General features: G+C 38.6%; 3 protein-coding genes across 5 annotated transcripts in view; 2 read left to right on the top strand and 1 right to left on the bottom strand.

The window, feature by feature from the left end:
- LOC128891451 (alpha-mannosidase 2) overlaps window positions 1-20,338 on the top strand; it is a 136,695-nt gene extending 116,357 nt beyond the window's left edge. For all 3 annotated transcript variants that reach the window (XM_054150938.1, XM_054150940.1, XM_054150939.1), the window contains 2 exons: window positions 12,757-13,225; window positions 13,930-20,338. In XM_054150938.1, the coding sequence (XP_054006913.1) occupies window positions 12,757-13,225; window positions 13,930-16,072 (2,612 nt within the window). In that variant the 3' untranslated portion in view covers window positions 16,073-20,338. The remainder of the gene's footprint in view (window positions 1-12,756; window positions 13,226-13,929) is intronic.
- Window positions 20,339-22,812: 2,474 nt separating this feature from the next.
- Window positions 22,813-24,503, top strand: LOC128891471 (gem-associated protein 2). The gene is made up of 5 exons (XM_054150973.1): window positions 22,813-23,051; window positions 23,114-23,198; window positions 23,542-23,700; window positions 23,771-24,058; window positions 24,343-24,503. Exons 1-5 carry the CDS (start codon window positions 22,945-22,947, stop codon window positions 24,433-24,435), a joined length of 732 nt encoding a protein of 243 aa, XP_054006948.1. The 5' UTR covers window positions 22,813-22,944; the 3' UTR covers window positions 24,436-24,503.
- LOC128891475 (ubiquitin-like protein 4A-A) lies at window positions 24,126-25,796 on the bottom strand. Its single transcript, XM_054150979.1, has 3 exons — window positions 25,371-25,796; window positions 25,027-25,132; window positions 24,126-24,942 (listed from the first exon to the last, which is right to left on the bottom strand). The coding sequence occupies exons 1-3, from the start codon at window positions 25,416-25,418 to the stop codon at window positions 24,644-24,646; spliced, it is 453 nt and encodes a 150-aa protein (XP_054006954.1). The 5' UTR covers window positions 25,419-25,796; the 3' UTR covers window positions 24,126-24,643.
- Between the last annotated feature and the right edge of the window lie 36 nt (window positions 25,797-25,832).

Below are 25,832 nucleotides of genomic sequence, written 5' to 3'. Positions count from 1 at the left end.
TTTCCACCACGAGAGATTTTATTGTGCCCTGGAATTCCCCTGATTACATCGCCAAGAGCCCCCGCGGATACAGACCACGATATTTCCCGCAATAATAATTACCGTTCCCGTAAATACGGCCCGGCGTTATCGCCGTCTCGGAGCCACTAAGCGTTTTTACGACCGCGACGAACATATAAATTACAGAATATGTTTTGAAATATCAATATTGTAAATGTATAGTGTACAAAATGAAAAGATTTCCATTATTTTTTTTCTTAGCCAGGAATAGAATTTGAAGTGACATGTCGTGAAGTCACAGTCCTATTTAAAAGTTCGAACTTAAATTTCGCTTGAAATAGGTCAAATTCATCGTAACCATTGTGTCGACAATTATTCTCCTCCTGTCTCTATCAGCGTACCTTTATAAGAATAGAATCAATTTTAATGAATCCCTTGTTTGAGAATTAAGCGTCGTCGTCCACGGGAGAAATCCTTTCATCCTTCCAATCGCGGATTTGTATTCGATAACGTGTTCGATTTTCATTGTGTTCCATATTCACACGTCAGATATTCTAGGAGTATTTGCCAATATATCGGTCTATAATGCCCGCGAGTGCGCATATTGACCGCATCTGGGCTGGAAATTTAACGTCCTAAACGCGAACAGGTTGCCATACATATTCAGAATCCTAATAATTGGAAGTTAATACAGCTGGTCGGCGTTATTTCAATGGTACGTGGCGATGGCTGCTGGGGAATCGCGTAAATTATTACACAGGTCCATCCTTGGTCTTGGCTTATATGTTGGTTCACGAAACAGTGTTTCCGAAATTGAGGAGACAGAACGTTGTGATTTTGTTTTTAGTACGACAGTGAAGGTGCAATATACATTTGCATTTCTTTTTTTAAAATGAAAATAAAAAAATAAAGTTTAAATTCAAAAATACATTAATAGCTCCGCTTAATAACTACAACAAATGTATTGTTTGTCTTTAATTTGTAAATACTAGTAAAACAAAATATATGATATAAAAAAGGATAATTTTAAATATTATTTAAAATATTACCTCAAAGACATTTAAACAGTCTACTTCAAAATTTCCCTCGCAGCGTCGCCAACGGCTAAAGTTTGAAAGATTCCATTGAAAAGTCGACGTAACTCTGTTCGAAGAATACAGTTCTTCCAACCGATTTAACTTTGAAAAACCATTGGCGTACAGACGAAATAAATAAAAAGACGATAGCTCAAGATACAGAAACCAGAGTTGTACGTTTTCTCGGCTGATTAGACACGCCGAAGAATGAAAGCGAAGTGGACAAAGGTTGCTCGTGTATAGAAGTCTGAAGGAAGTCGGTTCGAAGGAAGATTTTCCTTGGCCAAGTCGTCCGCTTATTTCAAGATCGCGAGTGCTCTTGGACGTAAGCAAGCGTTCTTGACGTGAACACTCCTGGGAATATGGACAGATGGACACATTCGAAGCTCGAGTTGCTGAAATTCCAAGTGTGAACCGAAATCGACCGTTAATTTAACACGCGTTTCGACACGCAAAATTGGGAATTATTTCAGCAAAATGTAATTTTAATGAAGAATAGCAAGGAAATTCACTGACGCATTAAACATAGTACATATATACAGAAATAATGCACGAGGCCTGTACGAAAACTATGATAGATAAAACATAATAGATTATGCCATTATTAATTGCAATGTAATAAAATAAAATCTTAAGAAAAATGGTACAGGATAAACTGTCCATTATTCTAACATATTTAACTATATATATTTATAAAAGAACACATTTGTAATATATTATAAACATATTATATAATACCTGTAATGTAAAACATGAGTTTTTATAAATACTATCAATAAACAATTAGAATTCAAAACTGTAGAAATACCGTGAAACTCGAAATATTCTCATTTGTGTGTGATAAAAGCTAATACTTGACATTTATTTTCTATCTACATGCCGACTATCTCCATCTGTATGTCGATTTATCGATACCTGAAGTAGATATACGTGTGTTCTTACACTTTTTATTTTAAACATATATGGAGCTAAAACGCAAATCTGAATTTACTTTAATGCTTAATACTGATACATGTATTCAGTGTAATTCTGGAAACTGGGACACACTTTACCTCTCTTCAGAGAATAAATACAAAAAATAAATACAGGAAAAAATTAAATCTCGTAATTTATCTCGTAAGCTGATCTGTACATTTATCCTTTAAATAGAACAGTGTAATTGATATGAATAAATTCTTTAAAATATCCTACGTATAAATAAAATAAGATGAAATCGTTGAAAACTTGAAGAATTCAGAGACTGCTAGGGATTAAAATGATCTATAATATTTAACTACAACATACTCTATTAATCCTAAAGAATTGACAAATTTTGAAAGCATTGATTTTCTCAGAATTAGACGTTATCGTTTCTTAAATTTTCGAATCTTTAATATTCCATAAATATTCCATAACTAATGTCTCATTCCAAAACATTAAAAACGAAATGTTTCTCGGTGACATTTTCATACGATACGACTCGGTGATAACCAAAATTATGGATTACGCTACAAGCGTCACGGGTCGTAAATGGATCGGCATAAATCACAATCGCGAACCCGTCTAATTCCGATCGCACCCGTTCGATCAACGGAACGAATGATTTATCGGGATCCGTGCAAGGACAATGGGCCGACGATAATGGTCTTCCCATTGTTTACTGCGGGAAAATAGTGATAATCTAAATACAATAGTTCTATCTGATTTGTCAATCACGGAAAATATATTTCAAATACTTTTCTACGATGAGTATACACGACTTCGATACAGAGTTGGACAAGAATTATGTAGAATAAAAGGATGAAATTCCAGATAATCTCTATTTTGAAAATAATTTAAATATTTCAGAAAAGGTTTCATTAAATATTCCAAGTTCTACCCATTATTAGAACTTGATACCAGTGGGTAACATTTTGAATATTTTAGGTATTAGAGGAGATTTATATAGAATGGATAAATATAACACTTCGAGACAGTGGGTACAGTACGTAAAACTAAAAATATTTTCAGTTTCAATTACCTTATTCTTACAATTTCATTAAAAGATTCTAAATGTCATACGCCGTTACATCGTCATAGCAAAAATATTCAAATCTAGTCTTGTATCGGTAAAAAAAAACTCGCAGTGCTCGAATCGAGGGTGGCTCGTAATGGCAGGATGCGATGGGGCTCTTCGATTTTTCACGCTACGAGGAGTACGGATGTTCGTGATAGCGAGCAAACAACAGCGCGCGCTCAGGCAGACGCTAATGATCGCAATTAAAGCGACATCGAAGAATGGGGGTCGGTAGATTAACCCCTGAAATCCAGAATCCCGGAATCCTCGAGCTTGGTGCACCAGCGGAAGATAAGCGATCCGATCGCGGCATCGGCGATATCGACAATTGCAGAAATCGAGATAATCCGCGATCCACTTGGGGTCGAGCCTCGAACACGCAGGAAGCACGATAATAACCGGAAGCGCGCCGGGACGAGTCCATTACCGGCCTCTCTTGGAGCACCTCGCTCGTTTCGGCCCCACTCGCTGGAAATTAGCGGCAACTAACGAGCACCGCGTTATCTCCGCAACGATTCGGTCCCACCAAGTCTGTGTCTTCGACGAACAATATGCCCCTCCCGACATAAGTCGAGGATTCCGAATCGTTCCTTCATCGGACAGGGAAGTGTCCATTCCAAAAATCTCCGTGAATATAAACTACTGGACAAAATTAACGGAACACTTTCTTAAATATTCATAATTATGAGAGTTTCCAACCGATTTCGGTGAAACTTCGCGAGGAATAGTCTTCAAGTGTCTTCTGGGTGTGCGCAAAGTTCCATTGGCGAGGGTTGATGTGAAGGGGTTAATTCGCCCTTTTAAAGAGGGGGGCGTCGAAAAACGTCACTTCTAAAGGTGCTAGAGATGACGGACTCCATATTCTCCTGTACACGAAGTTTTATCAAAATCTAGTCACTTTTCGCATTTTGTCCCGTTACATTGGATCCGCCATTTAGAATTTCTAAATTCTGAGTTCAGATTTGGAATCAGTGACCTCAAAAACCCTTGTATACCAAATTTCATCCAAACCGATCGTGAGGGAAAGTGGATATAAATATTTCTCTTTTAAAGAACTTTGAGGGGTATCCCAACCAGGAAATACTACAATGTTTACTATTATGTCAAGGAATTTAAAGGGGTGTTCCTTCCAGGAAATACTACAATGTTTACTAGTATTTCTCGGAATTGGAACGGCCTTGCAAGGACACATGACTGTATGTATATAGGTCGCTACGTCTGTCCCACTCTTATAATTGTCTATAAATTGGGAAACTTTGAGGTGTCATAGCTCAGCGTGGAATTGTCCGATTTGATTCTACCAAAATTCAATTTGAAGGGCACAATTTCTACTACCTAACACATAGGTTTATGTATTCATTATTATCATTGTCAGATACTTTTAAACAATTGTTTTTTTTTTATAACAATGTATGTGACTTTGAAGTGCCTACCTCGGCGTAGAATCGTCCGATTCGATTTTAACAAAATTCAAATTAAAGGTTGGAATCTCTACTATCTAATAGGTAGTTGCACTACCTAAAAGTTGATAACTTTCAGACTGCTATCATTTTAATGGTGTGTAAAAAAGATATCTGTCTAGGAACTTTTACACACACTATTAGTAGTCTCCGTTCGAAACGTCTTCGATCCCCGCGAAATAAAAGCAACAAGTGGCGCGCGATACTAATTATCCTTCCGTTTATTCGTTGATCTTCAGGCCGTCGAATGCGCCGCCTCGCTACTGGACGTGCCTGTCAGTGGTAGAGGTCGACGCTCTAGCGAACGGCGCAAATAGTGGCGCTGGCGGAACGTCCTGTGTCAGACGTACGCTAGTGGTATAAGACGTTTTGAGGTCAGACGAGAGAAACTATGAAAATTTCAGTAGCGCATCGTTTCAGTCAAAACTTTTCATATTCATGAATATTTCATTCGCGTTGTCTGCCTCGAAAGTTTCGTTTAAAAATTTGAGAAAGTCACTGATCTTAGAATATTTAGAATGTTTCACTCAAACTGCTTACTCTGGAAACTTCGTTTAAAATATTAATCGTTCACCGTATTTCAATTAACTCACATCCCCGAAAATTTTGTTTACAAAGTAAAATAGTACTTAATGCAGTTAATAGTGTGAATACAGTTATATGTAGAGCGAGACAAAAAATTAGCAGGTCAATTTATAAGCTGTACCATTTTATTGAAGGAGGAAGGCATTCATATTGCAAAGAGATTACCGTACGAAACGGAGATAAATTGACAGCCATCGAATGGCATGAATATTCTAAAGCTCTCGACGCTCAACTTCGATGCTTAACTTTTCTTCCGTTCCAGCGTTCCTGTCGTGCTTTCCCCGAGCTTTCGCCACTATGTTCGCGCGCATCAGCCGCAGCTCCACCCTCGATCGTGTACCAGGGGCTGCTCTACGTGCGCGATAACTCGCTTAATGCACACATGTCGTGTCTAATGAGTTATAATCAGTCGAGCATCGGCTGAGTGTAGTTTAATGGTTTGTTCACTCGTATTAGGCGACGCTACACCCTTCCGACGCCCTCCACTCCCCCCGACGCCGCAGCTCTTTCCTCTTCTCGCACTTTTTACCCTCTGATTATTTCACCCCTCTCTTCTGCACATCTCGAACTCTGCGAAACAATTTACAACCGAAGTGGTGCCAAATTAAAAATGTTATAATTGCAGCCTGTACGTCCCTCTCGAACTTCTGTAGGAACATTTAGAATTTCGCAGAAGTCTGCGAGATTCATTGAATTTTTATGGAGATTCGATAATTTACGAAGGACTTACGAAGTATTCGCCTAATCTATGAATAGTAGATTTAGAGTATCTGTAATTTTACGATAGTGGTTCGTGGTATAATCAAATAGGGGATGATCCTTTGTCTGGCATTAAGAAAACTTTGTTCCACAATTTCGTCTCATTTTTGGCTCAAGAATCCCGCTGTGGTGATTTCGAAAATGATTATCGTGCATTCTTCTCGCAATAGGGTAAAGACGACGTTCCCTCCTCCTATCTCTCTCCGTTTTGTGCTCCGACAAAACATCTGCAATAACGCTAGCTCCACCAAGCATGGCACGTGCAATTTGCGGAGAAGTTCCGAATTCCTCGAATAATTGACGCAATTTCCGTGCCACGGCCATCGATGACTCCACGAATGCGGAACCTACGGTCTAACGGACCGATAACAATCCAGGCAGTGCGCGTTAATGTTTAAGCACACTTGAACGATTTCGAATACGCCAGAATCGAAAATACCGAGGACACTTGGCTTCTGCAATTGCTGGCATCCAGCAGATATCGGAGAGCTCGTAGTCTCGTGCCGGGGATGCTTGAGCAGCAATTATGTTTTAGAAAACTGCATAATTGAATTAACTCTAAAACAAAAACACAATTTGGGATATAGTTTGAAATGTTTCGCGTCAAGACCCTGTCATACTTTCTATAGAGGACTATGAAAATAAGTTCGGAGTTGTTTGTGTCGATGGCAATAATTCCACAGGACACTGACATTACTCTGATATAAAATTTGTCATTTTTTTTTTGTATTTTTGCATTTTCTGCTATTACATGTTATTCCATATCTAATGTTAGAGTATTTTGTTATATGATATTTTACATCACAAGTTATTTATTAGTATATTGGTACTAATTAGGAGAGAAGGAGCTGTAAGGATATATATATATATGTAAATTTCAGAAAAGGACCACGAGCCCTGATTATTATTTACAATCTGGGAAAATCCATCTTTCCGTCAGTAAATTGTATTTTTAGGATAGGAGTACTATTAGTCATTACTTTGTATGCAAAATCCCGATCGATAGTGAAATAAGTTAATTCTGAATTTCATAAAAGGGAAATCTCTAGCTCTTCAACATACACGCCCTGGGCACACAAAATCGATATCTCGAAGACGAAAGCTTCTACTGGAAAATTGTTTCCTACCTTTTTTACGTATCTTCGGACAAAGAATCGCCTCAACTTATCGATTGGATTCATTTTGTACTGTCCGACTCGGCCGAATGCGACTTCGGGGGTTAAGCTGGAGACGTAAAACACGTATGGTTTCTTAAATATTTATTGCAGTGGAACTGTATTTTCTAAAAGTTTGTGTTCGTAGGGCATGAGTATACGTTATTCGTAGAGTGCGCAAATATTTATATTTAATTCGAGAGATGATTTTATTCAAAATGGCGGCCTTATGTAGCGATGCTTTCTCGAATGTGACATAACTATGTAAATGTTTTCTGTCCTTCGATGATCTGAATTTAAAATAAGATATAGGATTCTTGTTTATGAATATATTCCTTATCCATTCAAATAAGGTTTTCTTGAGAAACTGGGGAATATTAAAATGAGGTAGTTTAAATTCGTTTTCAATTTTCAGTTACAAGTGAATTTGTAACAGTGACTGTTTTTGCTTCACAATTATAAGGTTATGGATCCAGTAATAAAAATTATACAAGAATAAAAGAAGAATATAATTAGAAACATATGTGCCTAATTTTATTAAGATTTAATTAAACGTTTATGAACCTGTTATAACGACAGGTTTTATTTCACAATTCTATGACTATGAAACCAGTAACAAAAAACGTACCCAAACAGATAAACAATGTAATTATTATAATAAATATTTCTGTCTATATTTATTTAACTATTCGATCACTCTAATATTCTAGCCGGCTTAGTAGCATTTTGTACCTAAATTACCAAGGTGAAAATACGAACTATGCCACTATCTCTAGCAATGTCAGCAGCATTGGGACCAATGATTATACCCATCGCGTTTATGATCCTCGGTATAGTGCTGAAACCTTCGTTAACACTTAGTCGACCGAACAGGTCCACCAGGGACCTCAGCCTCATTATTGCGTTAATAACTCATAGACGTAACAGCAGTCTTCTGTCGCTTAGTCTCAAGTCTCTCTTTTAATATCTTGAATTCTATATCATTAAATTGTTCCTCGGTTATCTTGAAATAACTGAAATTAAGTAATGTAAGTCTGGAATTTATTAACGATTTCACTGGATGCTTTACATATTTGACACATTATATAGCGACTAGAACGATCATAATTATCAATTACATTTTCAGAAAATACACACATTTTTGTTTGCTTTTATAAGTATTTCTATGCTGGAATACTTGCGACTTTATTCTTATTCATCGAGTGATATTCATTAACGGTATAAGTGACTTTATTAATTAAAAAACAAAATAGTATCTTCAACGATTCTGAAATAAAAATTCTTTGCCGAGGGTAGTTTTTTCAAAATTTGACATTTGCCTATTCTAGAAATATGTACCTACGTTACCTATCTCATTTCGATTAAATGGACCACGATTTTTATTCGAGGAACATCATCGGTGCTCGTATTCAACGTAATCGATGTAGTCATTTATGTTTCCCACGCGAAATCTAAAACTTGGACCGTGCACCTCGGTTCGTTCGCCTCTCAGGGTGGTTAACTATGGAGCAACGCTGGATAATTCACCTTTGTTGGCTGACCTACAAAGCATTATCTTCCGGTACGCCGCCATACCTCCGTGAACTTATTTACTCAAGCTCCCAGATACACTCTGTGCAACTCAGCAAGGCGTGCTTGTGACCGAGCTGTTCCTCCACACCAATCGTCAAAATTTCGAGATTTCTTCTTTTATTCAACGACATAAAGTAGGGCAGTTGCATGCGAGCAAGTATTGATACAGAGTCTGTGAAACGATTTAAAAAGATCCAGTTTTTTAACACTAGATTTATGGTCAGACACAATTTGTCAGGGCCGGCGAGACCTTTTGCGGGGCCTGAATTCACATTCAAATCCTACACTTAAATTTTACAACGACGAATTATTTATTCACAAATGCTATATATTTTTTATAAGACGAATATTAAATAATAATACTTTGATGATTTTTGTCACTCCTTTCAATTTACTCATCGCTACTAAAAAAATTTCTTGCATCTCAGCAAAAATTGCTTCCATTTGTTAATGGTATCATTAGTCTGTAAAAAGTTAATTAAAATCGGTGCCTTTTAATTCAGTAATTTTCCTAGACCGCGGACCCTTTTAAAATGCGGGTTCCGACGAACGCGCGCTGAACCTGCCTTGCGCCGACTCTGCAATTTGTAAAATATTATTTGGAATTCTACGAAGTATGGAAATCTGAAATTAGAGATCTCACCTTCGATGTCAATCTAAACTTAGCATTCGCGGCAGTAGAATCCTAAAAAGCATATCGAGTCGCTGGTAGATACACCAGAAAGACGACCTCGAGCGCGTAAGGTTAAATCCAAGTTTAGAATCAGAACCAGTAGAGAGTTTGGATATTAGGTTATTCGGAGCATACACTGTATTATTATTATAAATGTATACGCTGCTCGGTTTAAAACGACTGTGTGAGACGTCTATAGCGAAAGGGTTAATCTTCCAGCTTCGTCGTAACATTAACGCTCGGATAGAGGGACAGCCCCAGCTATTTCGCTAATGCAATCGTTTTCGACTGACGCGGTTCCGAAATTTCCCCGGGACGCAAGACCGTGTTCAGAGTCCCTCGTGTGCAACCGGCGGATGCACTTTGTGTGCAGCTAAGCGTGCGTGTTAACGTCATTGTCGTGGATACAGCCAGGTTACTGCGGCGTAAGTACGACGTTCCTCCGGATTTACGTTAACGTCTACAACCCAATCGATTCTCCTTTGTTCCCCTTGTAACACTGGTTCGTCTCAATCAATCAAAATGACAGTATATAATTTTTTTTCTCCGTGCTACCGAGCCTATGTCATTTGCGAATCATTTATAATACATAAAAATGATACATGAAAATAAGTTTTGTTGGGAATTTAAAGAATTATTCTAAACAAACGTAGTACACCTCTTATCCGTCTCATTTTATCTTCCTGATAACTAAGTTGCATCTGCGAATCAAATAAAAAGTAAACGGTAGTACTCGCAAGGGAGGTTCGACAATTGATTCTTTTCCATTTTAGCCCGAAAACGGTTTTAAAGATGGAAACTCTCCTTCGAAATAATTCTGGTTATTTATACTTTCTAGTTATTATATTTTTTATTTCTCTGACACCATAAGAAATATTGACAAAATTTTAAATACAAAATTTAATAGTTTTTAGCATTCTATAACATGGTAACAAGAAATTAAATAAAAAATTATTTTTAATCCCGTTCCAGAGATAGTTGGTTTGAAATTCGAATTTCTGCCGATGACGATGAGAGACAAAAACGACACGAACGACTTCTACGAAGATAGATAGCAGAGATACTGAACCGACGAACGTTCTGAACAAAAATTAGGCCATCGCGGAACGAACATTTGGGTCACTCGGTTGCCGCTGAACTCCCAGAGGACTCCGATAAGACGCGTCTCGACGCCTAGCGTCGCTTAACATCCTCGCAACAAATTTATGCCCCTCTAAATTTAAGGCTCACGCGATACTGTCAGAGCCTGGGAGATCGAAACTTCGATTCGGGTTAGGAGCTGGGTTCGATCGCTGATTGTCGACCGATCAGAGCCGGGGTCTTCAACTCTTTCTTGTTTACCACCATTTTAGGCTTATTTTAAAGGGATTGTAATATGCCTACGACTTACCAAACAGAAAATTTCATGATATTCTTGCAGAACATAATTTTATTCAAAAATAAAATTGGGATAATCGCGGAATTGGATATAAAAAGTAACCAATACAAATACAACCACGAGTTGTATTACTCGCTAACTCATCTTTAGAAGGCAAAACATACTTTAATTTACGTTTCTGTTCTTTATGTGTGTATATAAAAATATGAATTTGCATAAAGCGAAACGTGCCAATCAACCTCATAAGAGATAACAAGAGAACGATATTTTAATTCGTTTTTCAACGTGTTCTATCAGTTTTACATAAATCAGACGGTAGCGTGTTAAAATCGCTTGAAATCGTTGGTTTCCTTTGGTTTGTTTTATATTCCCCGAAAATAAGAGGAGAATGCGGAAGCCAGAGAAAACGGAACCGATAGAACCGACCAATTCACGGCGGTTTCGTCGCGAGTTCCATTAATTCAGATACGATTTCTCACGGCGGAGTCTCGTTTCGATACGTGGTCGGAGCGGACGAGGCCCGTAATCGATGCCTATTTATCAGTTCTCACCCTCCGAGCATTCCTCGCCGACCAGGCAACCCCGCTTGACCCTGTGCAACAGCGGGGAGTTAATCCAGATCCGTTGCCACAGGATAGAGACTGCGTTTCGGGTTCTCGGCCAGGCGATTTATTGCTCGAGTGTGTTAGCAGACAAACCGAACAACCTTTCCTATTTCAAAACCGTAGGAACGGATATGGGAGGCGAAAGCTTCGTCCGAGATTTCTTAACCCTTTTCACAGAAAATTTTGATTTTCAAACAGTTTACATGTTTAATGTAATAATATTGATAGGAAGTTGTGGATTTAGTATAATAGGTACATGCACGGTCTGTCCAAAAAGAAACCGAACTTTTGCTATAAAAAGAAAAAAGTACAGGTAAAGTTTTTACACACACGTTTATTTACTCAAAATAATCTCCCTCTGGGCCAATACAGCTTGTAGACCGCGCAATTAACATTTCGAAGGACCTTTGCAGCTCCTGTTTTGGTAGCCCGTTTAGTACGGCGGTTACAGCGGCCTGAATCTCCGAAACGTTGCTATAATGTGACCCTTTCGTTGGAATTTTCAATTTTGGGAAAAGAAAATAATCGCAGAGTGACAGATCAAGCGAGTAGTGTGAATAATCCAAGGTAACAATGCCTTCTTTTAGCCAAAAATTGTCGCTCAATTGCGGCTTTGTGTGCAGGTGCATTGTCGTGCAGCAACATCCAACTTCGTTTTCAATGGACTCTCGATCGTTTTGAAATCGAGTGAACCACTCGTAAACTCGTGTACGACTTAGGCATTCATCCCTATACACTTGTTTTAATAACGTAAGCGTTTCGGTAAAAGTCTTTATCAATTTAACGCAGAACTTAATATTAGCGATCCATTGCGGTATTCCAACAAGCGTCACAAAACGTCCGTTATATTTCAAGTCACACAACGGAATGTGAACGATCGATTCAAATGATACTGTGCACGGTCAACAATTAACGTTCAACCTATCGTCTTTTACTATCTGTAATTAGATGGCGCGATTAGAAAAAATTTTAAAGCAAAAGTTTGATTTCTTTTTAGACAGACCGTGTACTTAGATTTAGAATAACCTTTTTCCGTTAAAAATGTTCCTCGTTTAAAAACACATTTTGCTTTGTCCTATTGTTACAGCGTTTAGAGAATTATTTGGATTATAGAGTCTAAACACGAATATCAATTTTATAATCAAGCCTGAAATTGTCCTACTTCTTAAACCATCAAACCGTCAACGTCTTGCTAACGCGTTTTGACTTGTATACATTCGTGATTCCACTTATTGTACTTTAAGCGTTAGTTCATAGTATTACCATATGAACGAAAAACTTCAAATGAAATAGTAAAGCTAAGCAAAAGTTGGTATAATTTTTAACCCACCTAACTTCAGAGAATTAAAAGATATTCAAGGTGGAACAAGTTATTGTCCCTCTCTGTATAACTGTTTGAAACCTTTTTCAACCCCCGGTTTGTAGTCTTACCTAACGCAGTCGTTTTCGTTTGTTCCAGGTCACCAGTGGTTAAAAACAAACCTGGACGTGGTCCCGGAATCGGGCTGGTCGGTGGACCCGTTCGGCCACGGCGGCACTATCCCGTACTTCCTGAAAGCCTCGGGCGCTTCCGGTACTATAATCCAACGGATCCACTACGCGTGGAAGCAATGGTTCGCTAAGAAACAGTACGGCGACTTCGTCTGGCTCCATCCCTGGGATCAGACAGGGGAAGCGGACATGCTGACCCACAATCAACCATTCGACATCTACAACATCAAGCACTCCTGCGGTCCTCATCCCCACGTCTGTCTGAACTTCGACTTCCGAAAGATTCGCGGAGAGTACACCGAGTACTCTGTACGGGCGGTCGAGATTACGCCGAACAATGTGAAGCAAATGGCCGAGTTGCTTCTGGAACAGTACTCGCGGACAGGATCTTTGTTCACGCATAATGTCGTGCTGATGCCGCTCGGGGACGACTTCAGGTTGGTACGAGTCCAGCCCCGATCCCATTTCGAGATATTGTCCTGTAAACTTTGGGCATATTTGCCGACAACATGCTCGTTGTTCTCTCGTCGCGTTTCTGTTAGGTTGGTGCATAATTATCTGACATTTTTTAAGGGTATTATTTGCACATAAATGAAAACACACTCGGAACATGTTGGATTGATTATTCCGAAGCATTGTTGTAATATTTACTGTAATTCAACCTTTTACTTTACTAAATGTACTGAGAATATATATACAATGTATATATCTGTTAATGCAGAATAAGAACTCATGTTGATGTACTAACTCCTGACAAAATTTTGTCTCGACAAAAACTAAAAAATAAATGGTAATTTCAAATGACAGAACATTACAAAAACAAAACGTTGGATAATCGTGCGTCAACCAAAGGTGTACATGTTAATTCGATGTTCTATTCTCTTAAACTCCAAAATTTATTATCGCAATTATAGGTACAGATTTCACTTTCGAAATAATTCCCATTATTTTATACATCTTTGACCCAGCGAAAAATTGTAGAACTTAATTGCCCAAAGAACTTTACAGTTTTGATGCGATTAATTCGTCGGTGCTTCTTGGGCCCGCGTCAGATAATGGAACAATCGATAACTTTCCCAAATAAAAAAATCTCTCTCGAATCGGCATTCTTCTAACACACCTGATCTTTTCCTTGCTTCAGGTACGACCACGCGGTCGAGTGGGACCAACAGTATACCAACTACAAGATCCTGATGGACTACATAAACAGTCGAAAGGACGAGTACAACGCTGAGATAGTGTTCGGCACGCCGAAGGACTACTTCCGTGAGATTAGAAAACGCGTGGAAAACTTCCCAACCCTGAAGGGTGACTTCTTCGTCTACTCGGATATCTTCAGCGAGGGCAGACCGGCTTACTGGAGCGGCTACTTTACCACGAGGCCGTATATGAAGATCCTGGACCGCGAACTCGAGGCGAATCTGCGATCCGCCGAAATTCTCTACACCATCGCGTTGAACGTCGCTAAACAGTCCGAGAAGGACTTCATGCTCTACGAAACGTACTTCGAGAAGCTCGTCAAGGCGAGACGGAACCTGGGCCTGTTTCAACACCACGACGCTATCACTGGCACCTCCAAATCCTTCGTCATGAAGGACTACGCGCTGAAGTTGTTCGAATCCATCTCAGACACGACTAGTTTGCAGAGCTTCGCCATTCAATCGCTCGCTGGGACATCGGCCAGGCCAAATTCGGTGTACGTGTTGGCAGAATCCGATAGGGACAGCTACGAGAAGCTACCCAAGAAGATACCGATTGGAGTCAACGGCCAGGAGACGAAGAAGATCGTCCTGTTCAATCCTCTGGCTCAGCCAAGGCAGGAGGTGATCAGTCTAAAGGTTACCTCGTATAGGATCAGAGTTTTGGACCCACAGAAGAATCCCATTCCTTATCAAATCGCCCCAGTAATGAATGCCACGAGCATCACTCACGACGTGTACGTCCTGTTGTTCGCAGTGGAATTAAAACCCCTCGCCATCGTCACTTATCATATCCAACAGATCGACAAGGTGCCCATGGAGGCGATCTCGACAGTCTATTGCAGTAGATGCGGCAAAGACAACGTCTTCCCCATCAAGCCCATGCAAATGGGCGACGTACAGCTGGAGAATCAGCGAATGAAACTTTTGTTCGACGGTCAGACGGGCTTCCTGAAAAGGGTAACGAAGAAAGCGACTGGTAAGATCATGCAGTGCGCGATTCAGTTCGCGGCGTACACGTCCGCGCAGTTTCACAGCGGCGCGTACCTTTTTATGCCCGACCCGAACCTTCGAGACACCGATAAGGATGTCCTCGAGGCGTACACCCCTCATCAGAAGATCTACATCGTCAGTGGGATCCTCAGCTCGCGGTTGACCGTCGAATACGGGAAACTGCTGACTCATCACGTGGCCATTTATCACAAAGACGGTGGCCTAGGCGAGGCGATCTACATCAGAAACATAGTCGACTTCGAGACGCCCCCGAAGAACCGCGAAACAGAGATGTTCATGCGTTTACAGACCGATATATTGAACGGTGACCCGCCAGAGTTCTATACAGACCTGAACGGTCATCAAATGATAAAGAGGACGAAGATAGAGAGGATAGGGATCGAAGGTAACTACTTCCCCATCACCACGATGGCTTACATCGAGGACACCAGTCACAGGCTGACGTTGCTGGTGAACCACTGCCAAGGAGCCGCGAGTTACCAGCCAGGCTGGCTCGAGGTGATGTTGGATAGGAGAACCCTGTACGACGATTCGCGAGGAATGGGCGAGGGTCTGTTAGACAATCGAAGAACCGTTATAAAACACTGGATGCTGCTGGAGGACATAATAGGCGAGAACGATAAATACTCGAAGCCTTCCCTGTTCGCCAACCATTTGAGCAACGCGCTCAACTACCCCGTGAACATCTTCGTAGTGGACGGAACGGATTCTGAAATTGCCATGGCGCCAGAGATCAGGCTGCTCAGCCAGAGCTTCCCGTGCGATGTTCACTTGCTTAACCTGAGGACCAATCACGACCAAAAGCTGCCAAACTTCCCCGTAAACAGCGCCCTGATGGTGCTTCACAGACAGGGCTACAGCTGCTCCGTGGGGGTGGACGTGGCCATGAAGCACTGTCCGCTCACGGAGAAGATACCCCAGGGGACGTCCTTTTTCAAGCTCGCGAAACTGAACATCACCAAGACGTCCCTGACGGGCACCAAGACGAAGCATCGGCTGAAGGACGGTCTCCAGGAGGTCAGTCTACAGCCGATGGAACTGGAGACGTTCAACGTGAACTTCGTTCAATGATCTTAAGCCTTTTTCTCGGGGCGGTCGACGCCACCGGGAACTCTTCGGTCTCCTCGAACCTGACGCCCGTGAACCGGAAGCGCTTGTCCATCTTCTGGAAGCCACTGCCTATCCGCTTGCTTCGGCGGACGCTACCTCTTCGTGTCCGCGTTCGATCTTTCGGAGTTTCGTGCCGGATCGCGAACGGAACACGCAGATTCGCGACACATGCCCAAGTTCCGTCTTCGTTACGTTACGAACACTGCATTGTTTTATCTCTTTTTCGACTGAACAAGCCTACCTCCAGGCTGGAGGAACGCCAGTGTAAATACTCGATTAAGAAAGATTAATCGGGATGAACGTCCGCGACCTGTCTGCAACCGTGTACATACGCCAATTTATTGTACTCTATATCTTTTCTTCTTTTAATTAAGTTTACCTTGACGAAGCACGTACGACGATGGCGAATCGGAGGGGAAGAGAGAGTCCGAAGGAGAAGAGAAATTATAATCCAAAACACGCTGCCCCCTAACTTAACGCGTACGTGTGCGCTGTCTCGTGACAGCGTTTAGAAAATCGGGGAAAGGACGGAGTAGAACATAATACGTTTCGTTTGCTCTTAAAGCCTCGTTTCCACCGTTACAACCGTGTAGGATGCATGAGTTTTAATTTTTGATTAACGAACCGATGACGAAACGAGAGTTCGGTGGAAATCAGATGTTAAGAGCTCGATGGAACAGACACAATCAAACGATCTAAGTGCATTACAGACTTCTAATCTGTGCAATAGTTAGGGATTCAGTTCGTGCGAGATGTGTGGGAACGGATAACGACGCAGAAACGTACAGAGTGTTTCGTTTAACTTAGTCGCGCGTGTTTCCTTTGGTGTGGATGTCGCGAGGAAATATTTGAGGAAGTCTCGATACCCGCAATTTTCGTAGTCAGAATTCAAGAATTTGTTAACATTTAAATACGTGTCTTAATCTAAAACAAGGCACCATTTTACAGGACAAGCATTGAACGTAATGTATATATTTTTTGTTAGGATACATTAGGTTGGTGAATGTGAAATATCGTTTATATAAATGAAACTTGAATTACAAAAAAAACATTTTGAAAAACGTTGACTATTTAATCAAAATAATTCCACATAATTCTGTTCTTTTGTATATGCTTTAATCAAAGACTAAGCGCAATTTTACAGAACAGGTAGTGAATAATATACATACATTTTTTCGTTAGTATTATATATTAGGCTGACGTTTTATACGAATGAAACCTTAACTATACAAAATATTTTTAAAACATTATACATAATCAAAACGAATAGTAAGGTGCAGAATTGGTCGTATAGGAAAAGCGGTCGACTGTATGAACCGAGAATTGTGAGTTCGAATCTTCGTGCCTTAGTTTTCGTTTAGACTTCGACGTACCAGTCTTCGTCTAAGGTACAACGATACTTTTCATTAATTTCTAGAACTACCTCGACACGGGATAACACTTCTCATTTAAAAATCACGTTTAGACTTCGTCAAGTCATATTCCTTCGCGTGCTCAACGAAAAGGAAGCTCTTGAAGGTGGTCTAGCTAAACGAATCATTCTATCGACTATACATATATACATATATACATACATAAATATTGTTGCTAGCATCGTGTATACAAGATGACCGTGGCCTCCATGGTAATCCTGCATACACGGTGCTAACGATATATTATATATTGTACATATCAAGCCACGACTTTATCTTAGACCGTGTATTGTGATAGGGAGATATAATGTAAATGGTATACACCTATTTTCATATGTGAAACATTTTACTAAAGACTCTCTCTTCCTCCAGCAATGCGGGGGAAGGAAATTACCGGGAGGCTGGTGATTTTCAACGATCTTCCAATTCTAACGGGGACACGATTCAGTTGAACCAAGGCTGACTCCAGCCGGCTGGAAAGTACCTATTTTTTACTCTTGCTAAGCGTATCCGGCGGAAGAGGCGAACAAATTCGATCAGGCGTCTGCTGTACGACAGACTCGTGTAAATATTAGATTAATTAGTGACGGGAAAGAGGGAGGAAACGTCGTACGGTTTCCATGCGAGCTGAGCGTCTCGTTATCAGGACCAGTGAGGTCCTTGGGTAAACGTTCGTCATCCCCGAGGTACATATATTTTTTGGCCACCGAAGCGGACAGGATGTTATACGTTCGCGACTGTTTGTATTTCTGTTTGCTTCTTTTTCTGCTAAGATTTTACGCGATACCTTACTATAGGTTCGATCTTTTAACTTTATTCTATCTGCTGCGAAAACATTGTATTTATTGTTTACTAGTAGGAAAAACGTGCAGTGAATCACAAAAGTATTCATATTCATTACAAATATATGAAAGAATAGATGATTACGTTCGCGATAACGTTATATGCTTACGCATATACGTGTACGTGCACATATGTGTACAATTGTGTATGGATTAATGATGGACAACTCAAGTTAGATAAAACAATGTGATGAAAGGACATAATATTTATAGTATATATTTATATATTATGTCTATATATTTGTATGTATATGTATAATAACATTATTCAATTATTATTATTTATCACTGTAATATAATATTATTATACATATATATTATATATTATTATATATATGATATACACTTATATACACATATATATATAAATTTTGATTGTATATTTACATTTTCCTCAGGAAATACATACGTTCGATACTTTATTGAACCGCCTATAGAAAGTTTCTATTAGAAACTGAAACTGCTCTTACTGCTAAAGTTTCATCGTCTCTTTGACCAAATTATTTATTAGATTGACGTCAATTGCTTCGTAAATTTCGCTACCTCTACTTTCTACTGTTTTCAAATTTTTTACATTGTTGTATCCGCTTCGGGGTTTTCGTTATTAATGTTTTATATTTCTCTGACGTCTTATCGGTTTGTAATTTTTTCTCTGTAGTTTTATCGGTTAGAAGTAGCTACATGAAAGAGCACCGGTAGAAACGATCAGTCAAATGAAAGTATAGACACATTTCCATCGTTCGCAATCTATCGTACTTTTGAAGCGTACTCGAGTTTCAACTTGACCGGTATTTCCAAGCGCTGAAAGCGCTACGCCGGAAGAACGTTGTCGTCAACTATTTCCCTGCGTGGAGTTTCCGTTCCCTTTCGTAAGGAGATCTCGATGACGGCGGGGGAAAAAGAACCACGGCTCGGTGCATTTGCAATTAAGCTCCGCTTATTAAGCTCCGCGTTTTTCGTTCTAGAGACTCGGTGAATTTAACGATGTGAGTGAACGTTCCTGATAAGTATTCGGAGATTACACTGCGAGCCATCCGAGACGAAAGCACACTACAACACGTTGCAAGCAACCCAGTTGCTTCAGTTTCACTGAAAGCATAGCGTTGAATCTTCTTTTAGTTTCATTTTCAAGTTTTGCTTTTTATTTTGCTACCAAGTCAACTGCTAATAGAATAATCATTCTGTTATACTCAAAAAGCAGAATAATCCTAAAATGAAATTGTAGATATTGGTTTAGTTTCGCAAATTGATTTAATCGCTTTCTCTCTGATCACATCTGCTAAACAGACGTAGAACTTTTCGAAATTATGATTTTTACCAAAATAACAGTGGTTTTACTGAAAGTCGTCATTTGTTGACTTTCAAATGAATCGTTTTTCCTTAATAAAATAGCAAGTTTTCATCGAAAAAAATTCCTTCGTTCATTCAATTTAAATCTTGACCTTTTTATCCACTTAAGGCACGAAATAATTGTCAACTAAAAAAAGTCTCGATGGAGATTGTAAACCGTTTTATTCGGTTAACAAAGAGATGACCTGTCCCTTCGAGTGGCCAAAAATATGAGATACCGGTACCATCTTGAAATGTACGGTTCTTGATCACGCGAGGTTGGTAAGATTCACAAAAGAAGCAACCGAGAACGCTGAAACGATCGCCGGAAATCTATGACTGTCCTTGTAACGATATTGTACCATACTATGTGTTTGTGCTGTCTCTAGAGAAGAAAGATCTATATTAAAGATGGTATATGTATACACGAGTACATACACACGGCTGTACGTGTGTGTTCGCGTATATAGAGATCTATTTGCAAACTCGCTGGAACGGTTCGCAACTGTTTTTGCAACCGGTCCAGCGGCCAAGTACAATTACACATTAATACACACAACACACGCCACACACTTCAGGATATTCCTTATGTTACGATGTAATATTATATTTATTGAATAAAGATAGTAACTGACGTATTTTAATTAAGCGTGCCGTGGTGTCTGGCATCCTCTTCCAATCAGCGAATGCGTTTAGTTTTAATAATAATTTTATGTATATTATCAGAAAGACAGATTCTCAGGTACGTAGAAACTACAAATTTCTTATTTACTACTCTGTTAAGTTTTATTCTTCCATCTCTATTGCAATAAATCTCTCTTTATATATCACGTTTGAAACCCAACAGACAAAATTTTACTTTGGATGGATATGTTTGATAAATCTATCTTTTCGCATATTAATGTTTCTGTAAGCAATGCATTATAAATATCAATGTTTATATGAATAATTAATGAAGAATTGAAAATAGATTCATTCTGAATAGCAATATAATTTTGTTATTTATTTTTATTTGAGTACATATAAATGTGAAAAACGGTATTTGGTAGATTTTGAGGCTTGATTGAGCCCTAAAACCAACAGAAATAAAGTTGTTTCTGATAGGTTCGTTCAATGGGTAAGAAGCAGGGACGTTAAAAGGCTGGCGGAAGAGAAAACTAATATACAAACGACAAGGCAGAGAGGCTCAGCGTATTGCTCGCCACTCGAAGAACTAACAGCGTATTTCCGTCGTTAATTAAGGACGTCAGGAGGAACATTCAGAGCCGTGAAAAGGCCGTGGGGTGGAAAAGAAGTCGACGTTACGAGTGTCAGCTCCACGGTCGCGTCTAACGAAGCTCGGATGGAAACTCCGTTAAAAAGGAAATCGAACCAATTGTAATTAAAAGTTGCATAACGAGAAAAAGCTGTCCTTCCGGCCTTCGGTTTCTCCCTTGCTTGTCGACGAGATCCTCGGAAGGAGAAAGTATATTTTCCTGGGGATCTGTGAAAAATGAAAATGTATAATATGCAAACATCGTTTGAAAAGTAAACTTAGCACAGAAACAATGGGAAAAGTTTTTCTACGAGTGTTCTATCGATCTGGATTCCGACTGAGCTGGCTGTCTCTTGTGTTATGGTAACCTTTTTGACAAATTAATAAGTTTAATTCAATGTTGATCATTCATGTGTAATTATAATATTTTCATATACTAAGGACAACTTGAACTTAAGACTAGAAACATTTAAAATGAATTAGTGCCTTTTCTTGAATGTTTGATTACAACCAAATAATGATGAAACACTGTCTGTCGATCGAGAAAGAGGAATCAAATTTTCCAAGCGCCTAACCCATGGAGTGGATTGTTGTTGGGGCTTTAACAATGCTTTTTGTGTGCGAGACAACGGCTTATTTTCGCGTTGCTCGTGAAACTCGAACGTGATATCAGTACAAAGGGTTGGAAACTAGGCCAACCGCGGAACTGCTCCCAAATGAAGCGTATTCTTGTACCAAGACGAACAAAATTTTGCACTTTCTGTAGTCAGCTAACAAAATGAGCATTTTATAAGACATGAACCCGATCGATTATTAATTTTGCACAGAACTTAAACAAAATTATCTTCCGTGGGTGTTCCATAAATGTAATTCAGTTGCCACGATAAATAATGTTCACGTAAACAATAAACGTTTTCAAACTTCATCGAGATCACTCTCAGACTAATGCTAAATGAATTTTAAAATAAATTCTATAAAGGGTAAGAATCAAAGCAAGCAAATGAAAATACAAGGGTAAATAAAGAACGAAGAACGAAGGCAAATTATAGCAATTTAAAGATAAACCCCAGGAGAATGAGCAGCATCATAATTTTTAATAATTATCCTTTATTATTCATTGAATTCATATCAATCATATATTTCCATATACATATAAGAGCATATAGTCAAGTTAATGGAACTAATTTTTCACATATATTAACATTTTTTTTTTCTTTTTTCCTACATATTCATATAATTTTACATCGTAATTATCACAATTCTACTTCTGATTGTTGATTTTTGCACTAATGATATTAAATTTTTTAAATGAATAATAATACCGCCAAATTTGGCGCCATCTCTCAGCGAACCATCCAAGTTTGTCGTGAAATAGTTGCCACCTCACTTCGGTAGATGTCGCGACCGACATGAAATTATTTAAAACATAGTCTCTACTTTTTTCTCTATATAAATGTAATTTTACATCATAGTTATTATAGTTCAACATTTAATTGTTAATAAACCAATAATTGACTGATATTACATTTTTTAAATCAATAATAATACCGCCAAATTTGACGCCATCTCTCGGCTAACCGCTCAAGTTTTGTCGTGGAGTAGTTTCCGCCTCACTTTGCTAAATGTCGCGCAGACATGAAATTATTTAAAACATAAATTCTCTACTTTTCTCCGTATATAAATGTAATTTTACGTCATAATTACCATAATTCAGCATCTAATTATTGATTTGTGCACTAATAATTGACCAATATCAAGGGAGAGTGAGAACTTGTGAGAAACGCGCGGTATGGTCCCCCTCTAGTGGTGAGGACAGAAAGTGCTGCCACCCACTCAACTATACTACACAAGCCTAAGAATAAATAAATACAAATGCTGTACTGACACGACTGAACTAGAGGACATAATCAACCACACATAACTTATTAATAATGTGAAAGTAATGAAGATGAGTTATTAACTATATCAACATAATACCAGCGCACAATAAACGAAATGACTAACTGTTTGAGAGAGCCTGCTTTCGTAGTTGGAGAAATCGATGACGATATTAACCTCTCTTTGCCACCAACTTCTGGAGAAGAATACTTGAAAAGAGTAATGTAAGTAAATATCTCGAAGCTTGTTGCGATCCGGCGAGTAATTCAATGTCATTCTGTTATAGAGTAGAAGCGCAGCAATGCGCAGATATTGTAGTAGCTGACGTCGATCAGAAGTGTTTCAAAACACCAACAATTGATATTGAACCTGTAAGTTTGCAAATGTTATTTTAAATTTTTAGCTCGCATCAGTTATGAATTAAGGGGCATGCATTACATTCAGGGTTTTCCTCGAATGTTAGGCCAAACTTTACCAGCTCATTCTATCAATTGTATAAATTGTATTAACAAATTGTAATTAAAGTATTTAGGTCCTCAAATGCTTTCTCTACAAGTCACAACCAGAAATAAGTATATAATTCTACATGAAACTTGAAAGGAATTCAGAATTTAAATGGAAAGCATTTGTAGACGTACATTTTATGTACTTCACTGGTAAGATTTGGCCAAAAATTTTAGGAACACTCTATATAATAATGATGGAAACACCAAGTTATCAGGATGCATGGAGGCACCATCATGGCTTGGCTGTACACTTGATTGGCAGCATTGCCAAATGTCAGATTTTTCCAATGTCAGACTGTACATAAGCCAATTGAAGAATGAAATTCAGATGTCAAAGCGTGAATGGAGACCACCGCAATTAGATCTGGTAAATACTAAAATATTCTTTAATTTTCTGGTTGACACACTATTGTTTTACTGTTGTTTAATTTTTGCAGCCAAGTATAGATGAACAAAAAGATTGGATCAAATTTTGTTTGGGTCATTTCGAAGGGAAGACAAGGATTGTTCCTACATTAAATGTCATTTTCTGTTTAAATCAACCAATGGTAGAACAAATATTAGAGTATTTGGTGGAACATATCGAGATACAAAAAAAAATAGAATATGAATTGGGCCAATGGATATATGCACTACTGGTTGTTCTAGAAGTACCTTTGACTCCAAATGTGTGTTCCTGTTTACGTTCCTTGGCAAGGACATGCTCGATCATTCGAGCCCATTCGGTAATACACAATCTTATAAAATGGAAAATTCAATTTGTTATAATAGTAGAAAAAAGATAGACATATATAAATTTTTATTTTTTAACAAATCAATTTTATTGCATGTTCATGTATTAAACTTGCCATCGACATAAATTGTAGAACAATTCAAGGAAATAGTTTAAAAGAAAAATAAATGGAATTACAATTCATATTAAAGGAAGATACAAAAATTGGTTGCTTTACTTTTCATAATGATTTCTTCAGTTACACATGTTAAGTTTATGTATTTCTTTTTCTTTTAGAAAACGTTGGAAGTACACGAAATTGGGGCATTGAATTTATTTATATGTCTAGTTGCAAGATACTTTCGACAACTAGACATGGCTGATCCTTAAAACTCTGTTTTCTAAAGTGCGATTATAATTGTACTTGTCTGTTTTAATAAAACCGATCTTTTGATAAATTTAGTTTCTTTTCACGCTCATACCCCTTACAATTATTTCAAATGCGCTATTGGTTACAAGGTGTAATGAGGCAATGTTTTAATTAAATAAAAGTGTGTTACAATAATCAAATAAGCAGAATTAGAAAATCGAAGTATCCTTAAGCTAAATTTTCTTGGTCTTGAAGTAATGCTGTTGCTAATCGTTCTAAGTCATCGAAACTAAGGCTATTCACTTTATATTTCAGATCTTTGATCAATTCATTAACTATCAACTCTATCTCAGGCTCTGTGTAATAATGCCTTAGAACTCTAGACATCTCGTCTCGTAGAATATCCGTGCCTGATTTACGATGTGTTGCCTTTCCCTCTGTAGACCCTTCCTCAGCTTTCTTAACGACCAAAAGATTTAACTTGATCCCATCTTTGATTCCTGGATAAAAGCTTAAAGGGTTTTCATCTGAAACACATGGTTAACATTGGCACAAACCTGAAACATGTATTACTTTCTTGTTTAAACTAAAATTGGTCCATTAATCCATACCAGCTAATGTTTTCCCTGCGAGCAGAAGTTTCTGCTGAGGAACGTTTATGCCCAATAGGTCGCTAACTTTGTGCTTTAACTGTAGAACTGTATCCGAAGGCGTAATCTATCGAAAAAGTGAAATAACTATTCTATAACGATTCGAGATATCACGAAACATGTCAAATTTAATGTCAAAAATAAAAATAGAAAATTTACGAAAAAGTGTCAATCTCTGGAAAACTATACACGAACAACACTTCTAAAAAAACGTTGTTAACGACATAGTAACGAAATGAATTCGTTGTACGTTCTCTTATTTAATTGAAACGAAGAAAAAAGAGAATGAGATGCCTTGTACTCACGTCAACAACACATTCTTTCCCTTTAAGTTTCTTCACAATAACTTTCATGTTGCGCTGTACTCAATGGAGCGTTTGCGAATCGACACGAAAACGTGAAAATTCAAATTTTACGTAAGAACGGAACCTTAAACGATGCTGATAAGAACTCGAGCATTTTACTTAGAGGTTATGTTATATTTTGCGACATACGAATATCGGTACTAGCACGGCGTCATCAAGTATTTCCACCGAGGGACATACACGTACGCATGCACGCAGGTAGTCAGAAGAAACTAAGAAACCCTTGGATATACAATACAGAAGTTGATAATTAGATTTTGTTTATCGATTAAGATTCGATTACACCTCTTAACCTTTGGTCTATCGTTTAATCGCACGTACAGGGAACTATTTAAATAGCGAATTGATAGATTTTGTCGTCGTACCCGTTGCCATTCAAGAAACTGTGTTCAGTTCTGAGAA

The sequence above is a fragment of the Hylaeus anthracinus genome, unplaced genomic scaffold (genome assembly GCF_026225885.1).
Source record: "Hylaeus anthracinus isolate JK02 unplaced genomic scaffold, UHH_iyHylAnth1.0_haploid 12001, whole genome shotgun sequence".
Taxonomy (NCBI): Eukaryota; Metazoa; Arthropoda; class Insecta; order Hymenoptera; family Colletidae; genus Hylaeus; species Hylaeus anthracinus.
The sequence above is the reverse complement of the archived record's forward strand: the minus strand, read 5'-3'. Positions and strand labels throughout refer to the sequence as shown.